Here is a 21,522-nt window from a genome sequence, read left to right as displayed (position 1 = left end):
CCAAATATGCTTTATGGGTAGCAGCGTTATTTCAAAATATAATACTCCAGAATAACTTATTTTGAAATAAGGCTGCTGTGTAGATATACCCGACGCTGTAAACTGCCAGTGTAAACAGACTCCCAGCATTGTTAGCTACTGCCCTCCTGGAGGTGGTTCACTTAAAGCTCTGGGACTACGGCCACACAGCAAAGTTATTTCGAGATAACAGCTGTTATTTTGAAATAACTTTGCGAGCCTATGCACTACGCATGCACTATTTTAAAATAAATTCAAAATAGGGGTCTTATTATTTTGAATCTTGTAAAACTCATGGAAGGAGGAATTACGCCTGTTTCAAAACAGCTATTTTGAAATATCAGAGTAGCCGCTGTGTTAGTCTGTATCTTCAAGAAAAACAAGAAGTCCTGTGGCACCTTATAGACTAACTGATATTTTGGAGCATCAGCTTTTGTGGGCAAAGACCCGCTTCATCAGATGCATTTTTGAAATGCATTCTTGTGTGTAGCTGTGTTATTTCAAAAGAAGTTATTTTGGAATAGCTAATCCAGAATGGCTCATTTTGAAATAATGCTGCAGTGTAAACTAGCCCAGGCGAGCTCACTCACGGCAAGGGTGCTGCAGCAGTGCTTTAAACATAGAAGTAAAGACAAAGCCTCGGGCACAGAAAGATTATCCTATTTTACTGAATGCCAAGCAACAAGTCAGTGCCAGAGGTGGGAACACCCAGAGCTCCAAGCTCCCAGTATTAACCAACGTACCATCCAGAACCTCTGTGGTTTTTTTGCTCTTTCCTGCATGTTCCCTGGCACCCCACAAATGAATGTGGCCCCACACCGGGTGCCGTGCTCAGCGACTAACATGTCTTGTGCCTTTTCTCCTGAGATCCCAAAGCAGCCAACAAAGTGATTTCAGTCTGCATGCGTGCCTATGAAAACGCTGAGTGCACACGTTTGCTTTACCCCGTTCCTACCTTCTCGCTGCACCCCCGCATCCACCCACCGAAATGCACCACTACAAAGGAGGGCAGCAGCAGCTTAAAAGCGTGCTGTAATGCTGTCTGAGTGGTTCATGCCGTGAGTGCCAACCTCAGGGCTGACACCGCAAACTGGTGGTATGTTCTATAATTAGATTTCACCAACCCCATAACAAATTGCGACCTCTTGGATCACGGAAACTGTCTTAGTATGGAATCAGACGCAGTGCCCTCAAGCTCTTCAGTCTGTCTTGCTGCCCCGGCAAGCTAAACTTCTTGGCAAATAACAAGCAGTCCTGTGGCACCTTAGAGGCCAACGTTATGCCATGAGCTTTCATGGGCAAGACCCACTTCTTTGGATGATTGGGTTAAATGGGCACTTATGGAGCTGTCACAAAATATTCATGTTTCTCCAGTCTCAGGAGACCCAATACTGAGCCCAGATGAAGGTGGGCCTTAGGTTTCGAACCAAAGACGATGCTGGTAGCCAATCTGGTAGTGAGCTAACCAGGAAAAAGAAATGACAGCATTATTTACAGGGTAAGCAAAGGTGAGCTACTTCTGTAGTTCCAAAAATGACGGAGAGGTAGCCATCTGTCCACCGACTGGCTTTTAGGGCTCTCCCGGGTTGACCCTGGAGGTGTCTGTGTTTGTTCCCTAGCTTCAGCCCTGTGAGTTCAAACAGCAAAGGAAACGACCGATTGTTCTTGTGAGCATCTCTGCATGTCCCTCCTCCAGAGTTCAAACAAATGGGCCTACTTCTTCACGGCTGGGTGGGGCAATCAACACAGTCTGTGTCCTACAATGGCCCATTTAGTCTTGATAGCTCTTCTTGATGGATGTTGAAACCGCTCTTCCTGCCTGAGTTCATGAGTTCCAAGTCGGCACTTTTCTACGATTAAACAACAAAACTTTACAAGTAAGATTCATGCATGTGGCAATTTACAAGCATTTTTTAGAGTCTAAACATTGAACACATCTTTACAAATCTAGCACCTGTCTTGAACAATACTAACATACAGGTCAGCTGGTCTGGTTTCCAGCTATGAATTCATAAGCGCTCAGCTTACACCCACAGCCCAGGCAAGCGTTGGCACCTGGATTACCAGCAAGAACATGCACGCACAAGCAGTTCATAACTGTCTTGGTAGGAATATTGTACTCTGTCAAAACCAGAGGAAAATTTTAGGGAGAGCCAAGACCCAAACTGGAATGCATACAGTCCACCAAGGCAATGTATCGTGGTATCTTTAACAACCACGGGTGAGCAAGATGGAGACTGCATCTGCTTCCTAATACTATATTAGGTTCTCATTTCAACACCGAGAGTGGGCGGCTTTCTCAGCACCTGGGTTTCCCACAGAAGTCTCATATTGTGGTGGATAGCTGGACCCTTTTGTCTTTGATGAGATCTCTTGACAGGAACACTCACGTCTCAAAGCAAGGTGAGGCCTGGCTGCCTTCTATTCTCTTCTCTGCTCCGTATTTTATATTACAAATATTCCTCTTGCTTCTTTTTCTGCCCTGCTGGTCAGACCATGGACTGTTGAATCCTGGGGTTGGATACTGAAAAGGAAGCAGGAGAGTAAATATCTGGCTGAATGCTATGATCCATTGAAGCAAGCTGAACTCAGCAGGACAGCTCCCCATTTAGCCTGTTTAGGGAACTAAAGCAAGGGGCATTGAGACACCGATGATGCTTGTGCAGTCGCTAACCTCACCAGACGGCCGCCATCATTCTTAGAACTAGAGATTGCAAAAGGCAGCCATTTGGGGCAATGTGGCGTTCCTGAAATTGGACTTACACTGTCACTGACGGATCGACCTTGTGACGTTATTTCCCACTATCCACCTTTAGAGCAGCGTCGGGTGGGTGCTGTACCGGGGGATCTGCTCTGTGGGCTCAGCGGGAATATGCACCCGTACGACGGATGTTTCTTCGTTCGTATCTTAGGAACATCTTGGTCCTGGTGTCTGCTGAAACCAGCGCTCAGCTCCTGATTCTGCAGCGCTGAAAATATTGCTGAGGCTGCCTGTTATCTGTTCATGTGGCCACAGCATCGCAGACACGCAGCTTGTGTGCATGCTGAGCGTGTCAGGTGAGGCACTGTTATTATTTGAGTTGCAAATCTGAAAAGAAAGATCCTATTGTTCTTCCAGACTTCACAGCAAGCCCCGTGTCTCTGCAAGGAGTAACTTCCTGCTCTGGCTGATAGGAAACACTTCACGAATGAGAAGAGGGAAGAGTCAAAGATGAAAAATAAGGAGGTTGTGCAGGATTTCCTGACTACTGTCTTGCCTACACTGAGCATCCAGCAAGGCAATACCATTGCAATGTGATGTCAAACCTTGACAATTAATTAGAGATACACTTGAAGTGCCCTAATCTAGGTGTCCCTGACCTGGGAATACCCATAGTCCAGACCCTAGCAGTGGGAGGAGGAAGGGTTTCGCATGGTGCCACTCCCCCCGTGACAGCACAGCAACACACCTCTGCAATGAGCGGAGCCTGGAAGCCAGGGGAGAAGTGGGCATGGAGCCCCATGTGCCCTCGGGAATGAGGTGCCAGGTAAGCACCCCATCCCCCTCACGCCCAGTGCCCTCCAGGGCCAGACAATTCCACATACTCTTTCCCAGGGTTGCAGGATTAAAGAGGTTCAGTGCTACGTTATTCATACTGTGGGAGAGTTCAGCGACCAGCATCCCACTGTGCTAGGCCCTGTACGTGGACAGAGTAAAGGCGGCCCAAAGTGCATACAATCTGAAACTGACAGAGGGTGGCAGTACGATTTTTTTTCTTCCCCCTTTTACAGATGGGAATTTTGAAATGCAGAGAAATCAAGGGACGTGCCCAGGGGTTATGTAGGGAGCTTGCGGCAGAGTAAGGAACTAGCCCCTAGCCTCATCCTGCAAGCCACAGGATCGCTCATCTGAAATAGCAATCCATCCCTGAAAGCTTGAGGGTGGGTGGCCACCAGCCCATCTCCTTTATGGTCCATGCATAGCTCTTGCAGAAGCTACGGCCATTACAGGTCATTGAGCAGAATGTTGCAAGTTCCCCATTCAAAGCAGACGAAACTGGTCTTACAATTTTAGCCACCGCAGCCAGAATATTTCAGGAAATGAAAGTTCTAAACCTTCCTGAAAAGCCACAAATATGAGCAAGTGTCTACTCCAAAACATCCATCTTCCTCTGCTCACAGCTCACAAGGTGAGGTTAATTGTCTATTGTTTCCTCAACCTGCTTTCTCATCCCAAGGCAGCTTAGCAACCTGAGCCAGCTCCCAGCAAAGTCCTTGGGTTGACTATCATGAGAGTTGAGCTCCCATGCAGTCAAGTTTTTTTTTTTTTTTCTTAAAAGTCACACTGGCTAGGTTCCATGTCCATGTTGTTACACTTAATGCATCATGCATGCGGTTTCTTTGAAGCCAATATTAGTGATCCCAGGTATTGATAAAAGATAGAGCTGTCAAAAGCCTGGGAAAATGTCTTGCAAGTCTCAGAGTTTCCATTCAGCTCAGCAGTGTTCAAATCTTTCAGTGATGGCCAACACGCAATGTTTTGGAACACTTCTGCGCGATTCAGCTGAATGTGTGTGTATTCGGCCCCTTCCAACTCGAATGGCCCGTTCTGCAGCTCAAATACCAGCATTATGAATAACGCACGAGCTGCCATTTGTTCATCAGCAATGCTTTTGAGGTGTTTGCACATCCCAGCCGGCTCTGCAAACGAGACGCCTGGTACAAAAGACAAAATCAGTGAAGAGGAAGCTGTTAACTGGTCTTACCTCTCCTGTATTTACAGGATAAACCAGGCTCTCAAAGGGCTTCAAACACTTGAGTGAGTGTAGCAACACAGATGCCCTGTGGACAGGTCAGCTGATATTATCCCCATTTTACAGACAGAGTAGTTGAGGCAGATGGTTGAAATTTTCCAAGGCTGCAGGGCAGGCAAAATGGGAAGAGAACCCAGGTCTTCTCTCTGCCAGTCACGCACTGAAAATGTAAGATCACCCTGCTTTTTGACAAGGGAAAAAAAATCAAATAGCAGTTGAAAGCTACCTTCCAACAGCATTGTTAACCCCAACCATTTAAACAGCCTGGGTCGTATCCTACAAACCGTGAGATTTTTAAATACACTGTGTTCTTTTTATTTGCCTTCTTTTAAGCCTTTGGCTTTTATGTTTTGGCGCTTTTGTCCATCACCCTGAGGGCACGACACTTTTATTTAAATGATAGCAGAGAGTCTGACAGAATCCGCCTTAATCCCAGACTCAGGGCTCGAAGGAAATGACTTAACATCACAAGACTTTGGAGAGCTGGTACCAGGGTGCCAACATCCTGCTAGCCATTGTTGGCCCACCTCTTGGGTGTAAGTCCCATCTCAGTGACACCAGTTTTACGCCTGTGAGACTCTGTTGGCTCCTGTTCTTGCTTTTGATTTATGCTGGTGTGAGCGAGGCCGGAATCAGTCCCACTTTCTTTGGTAGCTGGCGCCAGTGTTCCCTGCATGCAGAGTGCTCGGGGAGCTGCCCAGCTGATCAGCAGCAATGTGTGTTCCTACTGCTGGCACACGTCCGCACATGCACATAAGAAAATTTATTCTTCCCATGGATGGAAAAAATGAGAGGGGGGGGGACACTGGCTGGCACCCACCATTTGGCACAGCTGGCGCTAGGCTAGAGTTTTCAAATGAACTAGTCATCAAAGCCCCTTCCTTAATGCTGAGCAGTTCTTTACTCCCAAGTTGATTTCAGGTACCCCTATGGAAAAAGCTGTATATTGAGGGCCAAAGCAGTCACCGTGTGAGGCACAGACCCTGGGCTGGATCCCAGCATGGGGTGTGAGGAGGAGGGGAATGCCTCTCTCTGAAGTAGGGGGCAGAATCAGGAGCCTTGCACAAGTGACAGCTGCCTCTGCCTGACCCCTGGATCCCAGCCCGTCACGCGGCTGTTTTTGCAGTGCAGCGCTTGTGCCATTGGGGGCAGGAAGATGGGGAGGAGGCGCTCCATCCGAGCCTCCCACACCCCCTGGTTACTTAATGCCCCAGAGAGCCATCTGTGCGCTGTTTGTGACTAAGCAGGAACTTTCATGCGCTATTGTTCTCAGCCCAGCTCATTGAAGTAACTGAATAGCAGGCCTTGAGGTGGGTTCTAAATATACCCAAGGCCTGTTCCTACCACAGCCTGGGGGAGATAAGGCCCTCGATGCTGCCAGGGAGGAGGAAGAGGTTGTGGGCTGGCGCCTAAGGATACAAGGATACAGAAAACAGACCTGTTTGGCGCGTGGGGCGGAAGGATCTGCCTGGCCCCCTGAGATAGCAGAGGGCCTGGGCAGCTTGTCAGCTGTCAGGCTGATTAGATGCCGGGCGGCTGAGTTTCTAAGAACAGGGAAGCAGCAACGGTCGAGTGTTCCCGTGAGACTGCACAGCCCGCCATCTGATTGATGTCTGGCTAGTGAATGCCAGCCTGTGCAGCTGGCACTTTGGGGACTTGCGAGCACACTGGGGAGAGCCCAGTCCTGCCAGGGGAGAGCCTGGCTCACAGGGGACAGGTTCTGGGTCTGCAGCTGCCAGGCAACCTTGAGCCTTGTCTGCAGTAGCAAAACTCAGGCCTGCGGTACGTCTCCCCCACATGCGCTCCCTACCAGGCCCGGGCACCTGAACCTGGGCCAAACTCCTGTGCTCTGTCTCCAACAGCACATTGTGGCCTGATTGTTCCTTTCATGGTTGCATCACTGGAGAGCAGCGGTGAGAAGAGAGCACAGCTCTGAGCCAGACCATCCTCGGGCCCAGCGAAGGGAAAGCCAGCCATGGGGAGCAGGGCTCAGCCCAGCCCTAGGAGAGAAGCCAGGCCTATTACTGGCTTGTATTCCACGGTGCCTAAAGAGTCGTGGACCAGGAACCACAGGGCAGTGAGGGGAGTGTCCAGACCTTGAGAGCAACCAGGGAGCCCAGAGCCAGCCAGCCGTGGAGAGCAGCTGGGCAGGCATGGGGAGGAAGAGGGGCTCAGAGCCAGCCAGCCGTGGAGAGCAGCAATCTGAGAAGAGCCTGCCCCCAAGGAGCCGCGGTCTGACCAGCCTGGAGAGCTGCTAGGCTTGACTCGGAAGCCACCCCCCAGGATCATTCTCAGTGGTAGCTGGCATCTCCTGAGCTCTGAGCCAGGGGCTGTCCTCACCCCTCTAATGCTCAACACTTCCTCTGCTCTCCCACATACAGCGCCAGCCTGTTGCCCTGCACGCTGCGTCTTCCTTTGCCAGGGGAGTGAATCACCCCCGTTTTGGCCAGGGAGTCGGACGCAGCCGTGCTGCAGCAGCGTAACCGATTGCATGAGGCGCAGGGCGATGCAGAGCAGTGTGTGAGGGGGCGACACTCCAGCCAAGAAAGCCCAACCTCAGTGCCCCATCCCCTCCAAGCCGCCCCACGGATGCCCACCGCTGTCTGTCCGTGGGCGGCTCAGTAGGACGCCCTTTGGCGTGATGGCTGCCAGTATCTCCCCTCCTGGGGCTTTACATCTCAGCCATCCTGCAGAGCAAGAAGCCTGTTCTGAGTGTTGGGCTGCCTCTGATAGGAGGTGCAGCTCTCACAGAGTTAGGTACTAGCTGCCCTGGGCAGAAGTTTGTTGGTTGTCAGCCTGCCTGTTGTGAATGTTTGTAGATAAGGGGTGACGGGTTTTTAAGCAGCAGAGTAAAACCCAAACCCACCAATGACAAGTTTCCTAGGGGCTTGGCAGCAGGACCAGATGAACACAGGATCGGGTGAAGCAGACCACTTGACCGCCACATGCAGGATTAGGATCCTGCTGCACCATAGAGCGGTACAACCCTGGCCACGCTGGCAGTGCACCATGGGCCCGTCTTAAGGAAGCACCATCACACTGCAATCATCTTCCAGTCTCCAATCCAAAACGCAAGGCTGGGCTGGACTAACCAGCACCCCAGGGCTTGGATTATCCTGCTGGTAGTCACCTGCCTGTAGTGTGGAGCTGGGGGAAGTCAGACTCCCTCAGTTTGGGGCTTAGAGATCTCTTTGTGAAGAAATGGCCCTGAAGAACCAGAAGAAGCTGCTGGCTGGTTTGACAGCTCCCAAGGGAGGGGAACACTGGACATTTTATTTAAGTCCCAGAGGTCTGGCTGCCTCGCCCTACAGCTACCCTATTCCAGGATGATCGTTGTTGGCAGGATGCTGGGTGTCTGCCAGAACTCCATAGCGTGTTCTTCCCCATCCATCTTGTGACGCTGTGGGCCAGAGTGGGGAAAGCTGCCTGTGGGAAGCAAAGCTGCCTAAATCTGCCACTGTCTTGCCAGTGCTCTGGAAGGAACTCCACGCTCCACCCATCCCCTTCTGGTGGTTTTTCAGTTGTCTTTGCGCTTCAGCCTGGCACTGACCGGAGAAGTGTCCCCACCTGGCAGGGAGCCCAGCCCAGCTCTCTAGTCATCGTTCCAGCAGGGAAGGAGGGAAAGAGGCTGCCAGGCCGGGGCTAATATCAGACCTGCCTGGGGAGGGTCCCTTTGCCCTGTCTCAGTACTGCTTCATGTCTCCCCTCAACCACTCCTGGCCGTTTCCGGAGTCGGCTGGATGGGCTTCAGAGGGCGCCCCTCCCTCTCTGCTGGGATCCAAGCTGGGTGGGAAACTCCGAAACGGGCGCTTCTCTGAGGTCCAGCTAGTCTGCAGAACATCCCACCCTTAGCTGCCCACCACCACAGGGTGTGCTCCAGAGCCAGCCCGCACTTCGCACCCCAGCCACAATGTCAGAAGTCACCAGCCTGCTGAGGCCTGGGAGGTAGCTGCCAGCTGCAGCACTCTTAACACACAGCCCTCCTGCCGAGCTCAGAGAATCAGTACAAAGCGCCAGCCACTGGCAGAGATCTAAGGGCCACTTCTCCTTGTTACCTCCCCTCAGCCGGGGCCCTTCCTATCCTCTTTGATACCTCGGAGCCCTGGCTGACTTGCAGACTCCAGCCTGGGACCTCTGGAGCTGAATGCAGGAACCTCTGCAGTTGGAACTAAAATCCAGCTGCCTCCCAGCTAAGGCAGCAGAGGAGACTCGTTCTTTCTCTCTGTAAGTGGTCTAGGTGTCGCTACGTGGGATGGTGAACCACGCCTAAGTGCGTGGGTTACGTCTGCAGCGCCCGGGGGAGGAAAGAGAGGACAATGAGCCCCAACACTGTAATTGCGCCGTGCGGTCACCCACCACCCCTTTCACAAAACCAAGCTCCACAGCCAGGCTGTCCTGGCTGACCCAGCAAACCCTGCTGCCTGGGGGCTGGCTTTGAGCTCACCCCCTCTCCTGATAGCATCATGCATCTCCGGCTGCAGCTGAGTCCCTTGCGCACAATCACAGAGAGATGAAAGGACCTGGCGTGGTTCTCAGTCCCAGCCCCCAATCATGAGGCCTTGCAGCACACAGCTTTATGGGAAAGCAGTGTCAGCTCTGCCCTGGGCTCAGGAGAGGGCGGGGAACCGCAGGTGCCACCCTGGCTCCCTTGCCTGACGTGATTTCACTCGATGAGGAGCACAAGGGTCCTCGAGCCTCCAGCAGTGCAATGACCCTGCAAGCCCAGCTCAGCTGGGGGCTTTTCTTTGCTGTGTCGATGTACCGGGAGAGTCGAGCCTACCTCACCCGGGCGGGAAGAGGGACATGGAGAGCAGGAAACGGGCTTAATTTGGGGTGGAACCGATCAGCTGTCGCCTCCCCCGCACCCCCTTCTGCTCCCCTAGGACACATGCGGGCAGCTCTCCCCCTCCCCAGACACTGCTGCGGAGCAGCTGTCAGACAGCCCCGTTATCGTGCTCTCTGGTGTGGTTAGACAGCGAAACTGCTAAAAATGAACCTGCCGTGCAGTGCAGTGCAGCCCCGGGGGTGATGGGGGGGCGGTCTGCCGTAGGCGCAAAGAGCTTACAGGCGGCAAGCGTTGTGGTGGAGCTGGCAGAAAGGGGGCGAGTGCTAAGCTCACCAACTGCAGCTATGAAAACTTCTCCCTTTAGCACCGCTTGCTACCCGACGTGCCTCACTGGTGGCAGCGTGAGCTCCCAAATTAGGCTTGATCTGTGTTTGCGTGGGAAGCCTCCAACCTCAATTCCTGCAGCAGCTGGGTGCATCAGGCCTCATTCAAACTGGGAGCAGCGCCACAAGAGCCACCTATTCGCCTGTGCACCTGACCGCGTGAGCAAAACCAGCACCTGCCGAGCTGTCTTCCCCTGAAGCTGAAGTTGCTAAGGAATGGCCAAGAGCACGCCTCCTGGCTTCCCTGCTCTGCATTTCCTGCCCAGCCTGTGGCCAGGCTGGCCAGGCTCCTGGGCTCCAGGCCTCGATTTAGTCCACTCTCCCCGGTCTGGACACCGCTGCCCTTCAGGAGGAGGGGGAAGGGGGTAGATGGTGGGCTGGGGGGAACCCAGGTCCCACCCACTCGTTCCGGGTTCCGGCCCAGGCACCCTGGGTGGCTGCTGGTGGTGGGGGAGGGCTCCCCTTGTTATGAGCACCACAGCCCTTCCCTGGGCCACTTCCCCAGACAATTCCTCCCCACCCCTGCCCCACCTCCTCCAGGTAGTGGCAGTGGTAGTAGTAGTAGCAGCAGCAGCCTGTTCCTTCTCCTGGTTTAGCTCCTGTGGATTCAGCCTGCTTGGCCTTACTCCAAATCCCAGGCCTCCTGGGCAGGGGCTTTAGCCCCTTGTGGCTGAGCACTCCTCCCCTTCTTTTGGTCCCTCTAGAAAACTCGCTTTGCTTTGCTCCTGTCCTGTCCTGTCCTGTCCTGTCCTGTCCTGTCCTGTCCTGTCCTGACCTCCTCTCTCCCCCACTGCCTAGTGGGCAAGGGTTCTTTTAAAAGCAGGCTTAAGTGGGCCCAGATGGCCCCAATTGACCCAGGGCGTCTTCTTCCCCAGCTGCTCACACCTTGCTTGTTTTCCTGCCCTGCGTTCCCCTCTCGTTCGGACCCATTCCCAGTCTTATCTTGTCACAGGCCTAACTATCTTCTGTTCCTCTTCCCTTTATTTCCTCTGATCTTTATGCAGGGTCCATATTGCACACTGCAGCCACAGCACAACTGACTCAGACAGAAACCGTCAGCTGAGCGCTGGGTTTAAAACCCAAAGTCTCGGTTCCCAGGAGTGCTCTCCCCCTCCACGCTTGGAGGTGTCATGAGCTGCAGGGCTCAGACCTCCTTGGTGTTCTGGGCAGGGCAGGGCAGGGCAGGGCAGAGCAAGCTGGTGTTGGGGCTTTGGAGAGGTAGTGGTTGCATCCGAACAGCAGGGAGAGGTTTAAAATTGTGACTCTCTTCTAGGGAAGGGTTTCCATTGACTTCACTGGTGCCAGGATTTCACCTGGAGGATGTAATTCTAATGTCACTTTTGTTCGCTTGCTCCCAGCTTAATTCAACTGATTTCAAGGGAGTTTCCCCCGCCCCCAGTATGCACCAGAATCCTCCCCAGATGTTTGAAGTGGCAGTAAAGAAAGATACAACCTTGCTGCAAAGTTTTACGCTGGTTTTACACTTGTTCTGCAGCAGCACCTGGCAAGCTGTAGCCACAAGTGACAGCCTGGTACCCTGGAGAAGGAGCAGGTAATGAGGATAACCCGTCTTTCCCCTGCCGGCAGGAGTGTAGAAGTGAGGCAGCTGATATTTGATGGCTGGGGAGTTTGGTCGAGCCTCAGCTCATTCTGGAGGCAGGAGCTAGGAATCAAGAGGACAGGGGGTATGGCAAGAGGGGTCGTGCCTCCAAGCTGGTACTGTGGGCACGGCCTGTCTCTGTATTACCTGCACAGCTGGGCTTGGATTCCTGGTTGGGACTCTTCAGACGACTGTAAGATAAATAACGCTCAAGAGCTGTCACTTCCTTTGAGGGGGCTACAAACCTCACCCCACCCATGCAGCTGAGCTGAGCTGATATATGCTTCTCCTCTGGCTTCCTACTTACCATTCCCTGCCTTGCGCGCACGCCGTTGTGGGTGACACAGAGCGTGGCGTGTTTCAATGTGTTAAAAGGTAAACGTTCGGGTGATGGCTGGTTTTGTTATTTGAGAGCAGTAGAGCGGGAAAGGCTGATCTACAAATGCAAGAACTTGTGAAATCCTCCTGTGCTGGAGAAGAGAAGTGGAGGAAGAAATCACATGCCCAGCAAGGACAGACACGCTCCCCCTGCACTCACAAGTGATTGGTCAGCTAGTTTGCTAGGAAAGTTTGCTTACTGGAGGTGCCAGGGTGAGAACCCTTGAAGCTGGAGTCCTCTCTTGTAAGCAGAGAACAAGCACAGCGGGGAGAGTAGCTCAGTGCAAGCTTCTCTAACACTTACCTGCCAGAGTCTCCGTAGCATCTCTGCTGAGAAGGGCCTCCAAGGACGCAGCACTTATGGGAAGATAGGCCCCTCCTCACTGGATCAGATCAGTGCTTCAACAAGGAGCCTAGGAGCAGGCCTGGAAAGCATCCGGTCCAATATCCTGTCTCTGGGTACATCCGCCCTGCTATCTGATGAGTAAATGCTGAGCTAGAGACAGACTGTCACATGCCCTCTGGCACGGCTGACAACAGCGCTGTAGATACAGCAGCGTGGGCTGTACAAGCACACTGGGGAGCCTAGTTACCTCCTTGCACTGCTGAAACCCGAGTGCGTACTCTGCGATTTTTAGCTGCGCTAGCATGGATGTAGATCTACCAGAGCTTTGATTTCAGGGTAGACCTATCCTCTGACAACGGCCAGTCCCACATGCTTTGGAAGAAGGAGCCAAAACCCAATATTCTGTAAAATTGTTGCCTGACCTGCCCCCAGGAAAAGTCTCTGCGAGCTCCAGCCGTGGGTTTTGTGGTGTGGACACCTGCCCCGGAGGAGCTGGATCAAGACCGGTCGCTCTTTTCACACATGCCACTGAGCAGCTGCTGCCAGAACATGCTGTTCTTTCCTGGTGCTTGAATTCCCCACCCCGTAATTTCAGCAGCGTGGCCACAAACCGGAATAAGAGGAAGGAAAAGTAGGGAAGAGCCAGGAATTAGATGTAATGCACTAAAAGGGCTATAAAAAAAACCAGCTGTGTCAGACATGCTGGCTGTAGAAGTAAACGTTGAACGAGACAGAGCAAGGGTTTCTCAGCCTGTGGGTTGCAACACGAAACTGGGTTACTAGAATGTTGCAAAAGTTGCAGGGCTGGCTGGGCTCAGTTCCCCGCTCTGGAGATAGCAATCTAGTGTATGGGATCTTGGTGTCCTTCTGATTTGTCTCACTCTCCACCCCCGCGTTGTAACGTTGTGGGGACAGCCGGGCCAAACTTGGAGTAGAGCTGCAATCCAAACACCAGGTCACAATCCCACCTCCACGGATTTGGCCCTCCTGCATACCTCCACCTTGCAGGCCCTCCCAGTTTTCCAGTCCCCCACCGCCTACCCATCCTGGTCCCCAAATCTTCTTACACCATACCCCATCCCCTTTTCCCCCTGCGGGTTTGTGCATTGGGGTGTAGTAGGCCATCAAGGTTTACGGATGTGTCCTAAACCCCAGAAGGCTGAGATTATTATAATACGGATGAGACTATTTCATGGATATTGCAGCACGATCATTTGTTTCTCCTGCTCCTAGGAGGGGCGTGAGGGTGGCTTACAGGTGATGGGCCAAACAGGCCAAACTTCCCTGCCTGGTGGACCTGCGTGAGGGTCCTAGAGGTTAAATCCAGCGGGCACCATTAGATTATGTGAGCCATCTCTGTATCGAGCCCAGTAACTTGTGGTTGGCTAATGCACATCTTCCAGAAAGACATCCAGTCCAGATTTGAAAACATCAAGGGATGGTGAATTCGCCACTTCCCTTGATGGTTTAATCCAGCAGTTAATCACCCTCACAGTAAGGACACGTATTCTATTTGTAGTTGGAAGCTGTGGGCTTTAGCAATCAGCCATTGGTTCATACTGTGCCTTTCTTTGCTAGCAAAGAGAGAATCTAATGCTCAAAGGTACTTGCATACTGTAGTTGAGTCACGTCTCAGTCCTCTTATGGAGAAGGTGACTAGACAGAACCCCAATCTCTCTTAGGCATTTTCTCCAGCCTTCAAATCACTTTTGTGGCTTTTTTCTGTGACCCCTCTGCTTTTTCCAACATCCTTTTAAAAACGTTGCCTCCAGAACGCTACACAATATTCCAATATCTACTTCTTGTTCTTAGACTCAATGCCTGTGCTAGCTCCTGTAGCTAAGACCTTGCATGTGGTTGTAGAAAATGCAATTTGAATAGTTCCATCCTACTAAGCATTCTTGATTGTGACGTATGACTGCCCCTAGCTTCATAACTTTTATATTTTCTTCCAGGCCATTGATAAGATGGGAGTTCATTCAAAACACAATACTGGTGACTGTATTTATACTCTCTGTGGAAAGCCGAAAGAGAGAATGTCTCTTTGTCTCTCAAAGAGCATTTCCTTGATACTGATTCTTCTCTTGCTAATGCCGGTGTAGATCAAGTCTAACTCCACTGAATCTCATGGTGTTAATAGTATTATGCTGGTATCTCCACTGACTTCAAAAGAGTAACGCCGCACTTACGCTGGTAAGAGAAAAATCAAGCCCCACAACTTCTGTTTAGTTTAGAGCAGGTGTGGGCAGAAAGGGATCCGTGGGCTGGATACAGTTCACTAGGGTTAGCCGTTGGGTGGCTACCAGGCACTTTATTCACCTGAGCATCCAGGGCCATAGCTGTTTGCAGCTCCCATTGGCCACAGTTTGCCATTCCTGGCCAATGAGAGCTGCTGGAAGTGGATGCTCGTCCCACGCCACTTCCCTCAGCTCACGTTGGTTGAGAACAGCAGCCTGTGGCCAACAGGAGGTGTGAGTGGCCAGGCGTGTGGAGGCTCAGCTAACTGAAGCATCTGCCAACCCACCAGGGCTAACCCTAGCAAACTGTAACCAGCCTGGGGGTGGGGGGGTGGCGCTGCTTGTTATCTACCCTTGGTTTAGAGGGATGCTGGGATAATTTAATCTCTGACAGCCTGATTTTCATTTACAGTCAGATCTTGTCCATGCTACAAAGGATCAAGTTTGAACTCATAAACTATGTAGCCAAAAGGCGCCCTTTGTCAGTATAGCTTATCCCAGTTCCCCAGACGAAATAAGCACGTAGATTTTTCTGCTGGCATAGCTGCACCTGTGCTTTTGCTGTTTTGCTGTTTTAAAAATATCCTACACCACTGTGCAACATTATACAGCAGAATATTTTAGTCTAGATCAGGCCTCTGGCCTCTCTACACCACTGCCATAGTTTTAATGAGTCCTTGAAGTTGATGTAGAGGTGACAAAATCAGGGTTTTTTTTTAATCTGATAGAATCATAGAATTCTAGGGCTGGAAGGGACCTCAGGAGGTCATCTAGTCCAGCCCTCTGCCTAAAGCAGGATCAACCCCAGCTAAATAATCCCAGCCAGGGCTTTGTTAAGCTGGGACTTAAACACCTCTAGGGATAGAGATTCCACCACCTCTCTCAGTAACGCATTCCAGTGCTTCACCCCTCTCCTGGTGAAATAGTTTTTCCTAATATCCAACCTACACCTCTCCCTCAGGCCAGCTTTCTATCCATCTTACTGTCCATGTATCCAGTCCAGTCTCCCTTAACTTACGGGCAAGAATGTTGTGGGAGACCATATCAAAAGCTTTGCTAAAGTCAAGGTATATCACATCCATTGACTCCCCCATGTCCACAGAGCCAGTTACCTCATCGTATAGGCTATTCAGCTTGGTCAGGCATGACTTGCCCTTAGTGAATCCCAGCTGGCTTCTCCTGATCACTTTCCCCCTCTTCCGAATGTTCCAAAATGGATTCCTTGAGGATTCCCTCCATGATTTTTCTGGAGACTGATGTAAGGCTGACAGGTCTATAGTTCCCTGGATTGTCGTCCTTCCCTTTTTTAAACATGGGCACTACGTTTGCCTTCTTCCAGTCATCCAGGGCCTCGCCCGACCTCCACGAGTTTTCTGTGCCATCATCTAAATCAGTGAAGATACTGGACAGAACTAAACCCAGTACTGATCTCTGTGGAGCCCCGCTTGTTATGTCCTAGAACCATGACTCTGAACCATTTTTAACTGTTCTCTGGGAACAGTTAGCCAACAATTTTGCTCCCACCTGGTTGCAGCTCCATCTAGGTTTCATTTCCCACCTTTGTTTATGAGAAGGTCATGGGAGACTCTACCGAATGCAAGATGTACCATGGCTTACCACTTGCCCCCATCCACAAGTCTTGTTACCCTGTCAAATAAAGCTGTCAGGTTGGTTTGACACAATTTGTCCTTGATAAATCCATGCTGATTGCTCCTTGTTACCTTAATTGTCTTCCAGCTGTTTCTAAACTGATTGATTAATTATTTGCTTCATTATCTTTCCTGGTACAGAAGTTAAGGTGACTGGTCTATTATTTCCTGGATTGTCCTTATTCCCCGTTGTATAGATTAGTAGGGCATTTTGTAGTGCCAGTCTTCTGGGATCTCTCCCATCTTCCGTAATATTTCACAGATAATTAATAAACTAATGGCTCATATCTCCTCAGCCAGCTACTTGGCTACGGTTACATTATAACCATCGGTGGACAGAAGTCCCCTTCGGAAGAGATTTCCCAACAAAACTTCCATTGACAGTGTGTAGCCACACACAAAAGCCAAGCAGAAGAGCCCTCCGCTCTGTTGACAGAGCAGCCGGACTGCCTGGCCACTCTCTCGACAAAACAGGTATCCGGGAGCACAACACGGGGGGCTGCCCGTCATCCTGCATGCCCTATCTGTCAGGAGAAGACCCCCACGCGACCGAACTTGTCAAATAAAGGCGTTCTTCCTCATCTGGGGGAGAGAGAAGGTTGTTGGTAGAAATGTCGACTCAACAAAACGCATTTTGTGTGTGGATGGTCCACCAGTTTTGTTGACAAAACCAGGGTTTTGTCACCAAAACTCGCTAGTGTAGCTATAGATCTTGCATCTTCATGCGATGGGGGTATAGCTACACAGCAAAGTTACCTCAGAATAACGTCTGCTATTCCGAAATAACTTTGCAAGCGTCTACGCAATGCAGCCGCTATTTTGAAATAATTTCGCAAAGGCGGATGGTTAGTTTGAATTTGGTAAACCTTATTGTATGACGAATAGCGCCTATTATGAAGTAGGTGTTTCGAAATAGGGGCTGTGTAGGCAGAGCACAAGGGGCTATTTTGAAATAAAATATTCTGGAATAGGTTATTCTGAAATCATTCTGCTGTGTAGACATAGTATTTTGGATTAGAACCCCTGAAAGCCATGCTCCAGGGGCTCTAATCCAAAATAAGCTCTATTGTGTGTAGACACGCTATTTTGGAGTAATAACAGAGAGGGAGCCGTGCTAGTCTATATACTATCAAAACAAAAAAGCAGTCCAGTAGCACTTTAAAGATTAACAGAATAATTTATTAGGTGAGCTGTGGGTCTGTCCCATGAAAGCACACCTGATAAACTATTTTGTTAGTCTTTAAAGTGCTACTTTACTGCTTTTTTGGTTTGATATTTTGGAAAAAGTTTTGCTTGTTCCAGGGCTTTCCTGTAGTGTAGATGCATAATTCTGGAATAATAACTCCAGAATAAGCTATTCTGGAATAACTCTGCTATGTAGACATACCCCCAGGCAGTGAATCTTACTGCTGGTCCAGACTCCTATAAAGGATCAGACTCTCTCTTTTCACCCACTCTGCATGAAACTGTTCCTGTTACCCCTAAAAATGCGACTTGGCTTTCGCAAGCGGTCGCTCCCCCTAGTGGCAGATGACGATAGAACCATTGTATCCAGTCTTGCATGCAAAACCACTGTTCTCTGTGGTAATTACAGAAACACAGCTCCTGGCAGGACCGGCCCGAGGGGGCGTGGGGCCTGGGGCAGCTTCCCCCAGCCTCAAGCAACTCCCCTCATGCCACAGGTCCCGCCTCCCCTTCTTTACCCTCACCGTGCCCACTTACGCCCTCCTCAACCAACAAGCTCAGGGGTTACCCGGGGCAGGGCATGGTGGGAGCAGCAGCAGCAGCAGGCTGCCCCCCTGTGGCCCCCTCTGCACTCACCCCATGGTGGGCGGTGGGGAGCAGATACCGCTTCTCACTGCAGAACAAAGCAGAGCCTGCCTGATGCGTGGGGGTGAGCAGGGACAGGCAGCCCTCTGCGGCTGCCACCACGGGGCTCCCAAAGGCCTGGGGTGGCTGCGCCATCTCATCCCATGGACGGGATGACTCTGATTCCTGGGGTTTGCTGGTAGCTCAACTCAGCCCATGCCACAGCCGAAAGAACTGCCGGCTTTTCTTGCCCCTTCCAGGCCCTGAGTGTGAAAAATTCTGACCGTTCTCCGGACCTGTGTTTCTTAACCTGTGTTCCATGAACAACACGCCCGTGTGTTGTGAGCGTCTGACACGTTGCTATCATGCACTGATGGTCTGTATTTTCTCTTATTTAACGCAGATGCAATGTTACTTCTTCACTGCTGTGATACCTGATTCAATTACTTTGTTCTGGTTGCGCAGTACACGTTGCTGGGTTTAGTTGTTTTTCGGTCTCACGGCAATTTTTTGGAAGAAAATTTTCATAGGTGATGCACGTAAAAAATATTATTGTCAGTGTTCCCTCGTCTCAAAAGGCTTAAGAAATGCTGCTTTAGACAAATGCACTCTGCTTTCTGTCCTCCTGTGCCTCAAGGTCAAAGTCTCTCCTGGAGGAACATCAATAGATGGGAAAGCTGCCCACAATGGATTGCCTCCTTCTGGCTCTGCTTTTCCTTTTGCAAGGTAATATTTACTTATGTGAGGGTCATTGGCAGGAGGAACTGAACCTGTGACCTTAGGGGCTAAAGCCCTGGGCTCTACCACATGAGCTAAAAAGCCAGTTCTTTCAGACAAGACTGAAGAGCAGAGCCTCCGCTTTCCCTTGTCAATGGTCTCAGTGCCTCCGGGGTTTCGCTTAAACTCTTGTACTCCAGGTGGAGCGTGGGTCAGCAAACCTTTTGAGAGCCCCCACTTTTCATCCCTGCAATCAGCAGGGCCGCCCCCCAACCTGTCTAATGTCATCCAAACAGATGGATGTTTTAGTTACATTCATGTGGTTGCCGGAGGGGGGGGAACCCTTTCGGCACATGCAAGAAGATGAGTCTATGGAACATAAACACTTTATGAATGGGTCCGTGAATGTCAGTACACCGACATAAAAATGTGAACAGGTTTCAATGTTTTTTAATGAGATGGATGAGCCTGAGACCCAGCAGCCGACCGTGCTACCCTCCTGACTTACAAATTTTTACATCCCTCCCCCACTTTACTCACCCCGATCTACAAGTCTCCTCCACTTCACAGTGTCTTAGGACGACACTTCTAGCTAACCCCAGGAGCACCCCAGTTACATACCCTAGTTATTTCCTCACCTCTACACTGGTCTAGATGGCTTACAACAGCCAAATTGGCAACAATGTCGTGTTATCAACCTTTCACCCCACCGCGTGCCAGGAAAGTATGGCTCACCAGAAAGCAGTGATCCCAGCGGAGGTGGAGGTGGCAGGGGGTTTCCCTGTAATTACGTTTCCTGAAAGACAGAGAACTTCGTACTGTTCTGAGGTAGAATTCCCCTTCCCGACAGGACAAGCCGGGGGGGCAGGGAGATGATCAGGGCAGCAGCAAGACTGGATGAACACGGAGAAGACATTATAGTTACCTGTGTTTCTCTTGTTCTGCCGCACGCCCTCGTGACCTTAGAGTCTACTCAGAGGAAGGATGAGCCTGGCCTGAGGCTTGGGAGCTGGGGTCATGGGCTTGCTCTGGAAAAGCCTCCCTCAGAGCCCTGCGCAGTCACTTAATCTCTCTGGGCCTCTTCCATGGGGATAAGACGCCTGCACCACCTCATGGAGGAGCGTGTGGCTAAGTACCTGACAGACCGGGAGGCACTCAGACACATGGCTCCCAAGAGTCTCAAAGCAGGGGTTGTCTTTGTGTACGTACAGCCCCTAGCACAATGAGCCTTCCTGTTATCCATGGGGGTGGGGGTCACTGAGGAGGTAGAGAACCTTAGGAACTCCTAGGGAATGGAGCCCCTCAGGCTGAGCTCCACCTTACAGCACATTTCTGTGTTACGCAGGGGCCTACGGAAGCAGGCATAAGGCAGAAGGCTTCCGCTTTTGTGGTGAAAGAACCCAAAGAAAGAAAAGCCATCTTGTGTATGAGAGCAAAGCGGAGAACATCACCATCGAGAACAGAGCTGAGAGGCTGATGATAAGTGCGCCCTTCCCAGCAAACCCTGAAAACCGCAGTCTAAATTTACAGGAGTCCTTGGGGAAATACCTCTTCTGCCTGTACTGGTACAAAGAGGACCGGAAGTTCATCCTCGCGTACGGTGGAACCAACTACACACTGAGTGATACGGCAGAGCCTTCCTTTGACTTCTCAACCAACGTAACTGTGCAAAATACATCTGGGGATCCTGTGCTCAACCGCGTGTCCTACTCCCATGACAAGAGCCGCCTCAACAACTCCCTCTCCAGTGCCTCCTCTTTTTCCTTCAGACTCCATGGTACGGCGGAATGGCACGTGTTGAATGGGTTGGAGATCGTGTCGTGCTACTAACTCAGCCTCAGTTATGTTCAGTCTTGGAAGCTACGCAGTGTCTGCTCATGGCGGGGGGGTCTGGGAAAACCCAAGATGCTACCAAGGCTCTGGTTGGAGGCAGAGAAGGGCAGTGGAGAAGCCAATTCCACCGTTTTTCAAAAATGGCTACTGGTTTGTGGTTTGTCTCTTTCTGGGCTCCCATGTACAGTGCTCTGGGCCCCAATTTCTTCATGGTGACAAAGTCCCCCATTTCCCAATGAAGAGAACCAGAGTGGTGGTTCTCAACCCCACTGGAAATTCCACCCAAAGTGTTTCTCCCTATGCCCCCGAAATAAGTGGCCATGTTTGCAAGGGTCCTGCATTTCACCACATAATCCCTCACCTAGCCACCTTTCATTACCAGTTGTAGTGCCTTCCTCGGGTCACCGCCGCATGGGGCCTTCCATGGGTCCATCATGACACCATCAGCACTCCATCCTTAGCATATCTGCGCCATTGGCGACTGCTGAGATCAGGATGGAGGCTAGGACTTGCAGCCTTCAGGGCTGCAGGTGGGTGCTGGAGGGGCCTCAGCTGAATTCTGATTAGAGACATGCCAAGTAAGAGACAGCAAAGCAAGAGCGTGCAGGTTGGAGATTACGCCTCGAGGTTCTCGGCCTGTGCAGACAGGAGCTAAAGAGGGTGGAGAGATTCTGTTCTCAGTAGTGATGGATGACAGAACAAGTAATCAATGATCTAAAGTTCTGTGGGGAGGGGGAGGTAGGTTGGATATGAGGAAAAATTATTTCACCAGGAGGGTGGTGAAGCACTGGAATGCGTTACCTAGAGAGGTGGTGGAATCTCCATCCCTAGAGGTGTTTAAGTCCCGACTTGACACATCCCTGGCTGGGATGGTTTAGTTGGGGTTAGTCCTGCTTTGGGCAGAGGCCTGGACTTGGTGACCTCCCGAGGTCCCTTCCAGCCCCAGGATTCTAGGAGTCTATAAATGACGTGA

At 51.1% G+C, this 21,522-nt stretch overlaps 1 protein-coding gene and 1 long non-coding RNA gene across 2 annotated transcripts in view; one reads left to right on the top strand and one right to left on the bottom strand.

Annotated features, from left to right (window-relative positions):
* The window catches only part of ADGRG1 (adhesion G protein-coupled receptor G1), a 45,560-nt gene that overhangs the window by 6,464 nt on the left and 17,574 nt on the right, over nt 1-21,522 (top strand). The window contains exons 2-3 of the mRNA XM_075009212.1: nt 18,637-18,725; nt 20,062-20,493. Of these exons, the coding sequence (XP_074865313.1) occupies nt 18,668-18,725; nt 20,062-20,493 (490 nt within the window). The 5' untranslated portion in view covers nt 18,637-18,667. The remainder of the gene's footprint in view (nt 1-18,636; nt 18,726-20,061; nt 20,494-21,522) is intronic.
* Nucleotides 724-12,633, bottom strand: LOC142020811 (uncharacterized). Its single transcript, XR_012647502.1, has 3 exons — nt 12,263-12,633; nt 2,409-2,542; nt 724-1,868 (listed from the first exon to the last, which is right to left on the bottom strand). It is a non-coding gene; the product is annotated as an uncharacterized LOC142020811 (long non-coding RNA).

This window comes from Carettochelys insculpta, chromosome 14 (assembly GCF_033958435.1).
Source record: "Carettochelys insculpta isolate YL-2023 chromosome 14, ASM3395843v1, whole genome shotgun sequence".
Taxonomy (NCBI): Eukaryota; Metazoa; Chordata; order Testudines; family Carettochelyidae; genus Carettochelys; species Carettochelys insculpta.
This window is presented reverse-complemented; position numbering and strand designations above follow the sequence as displayed.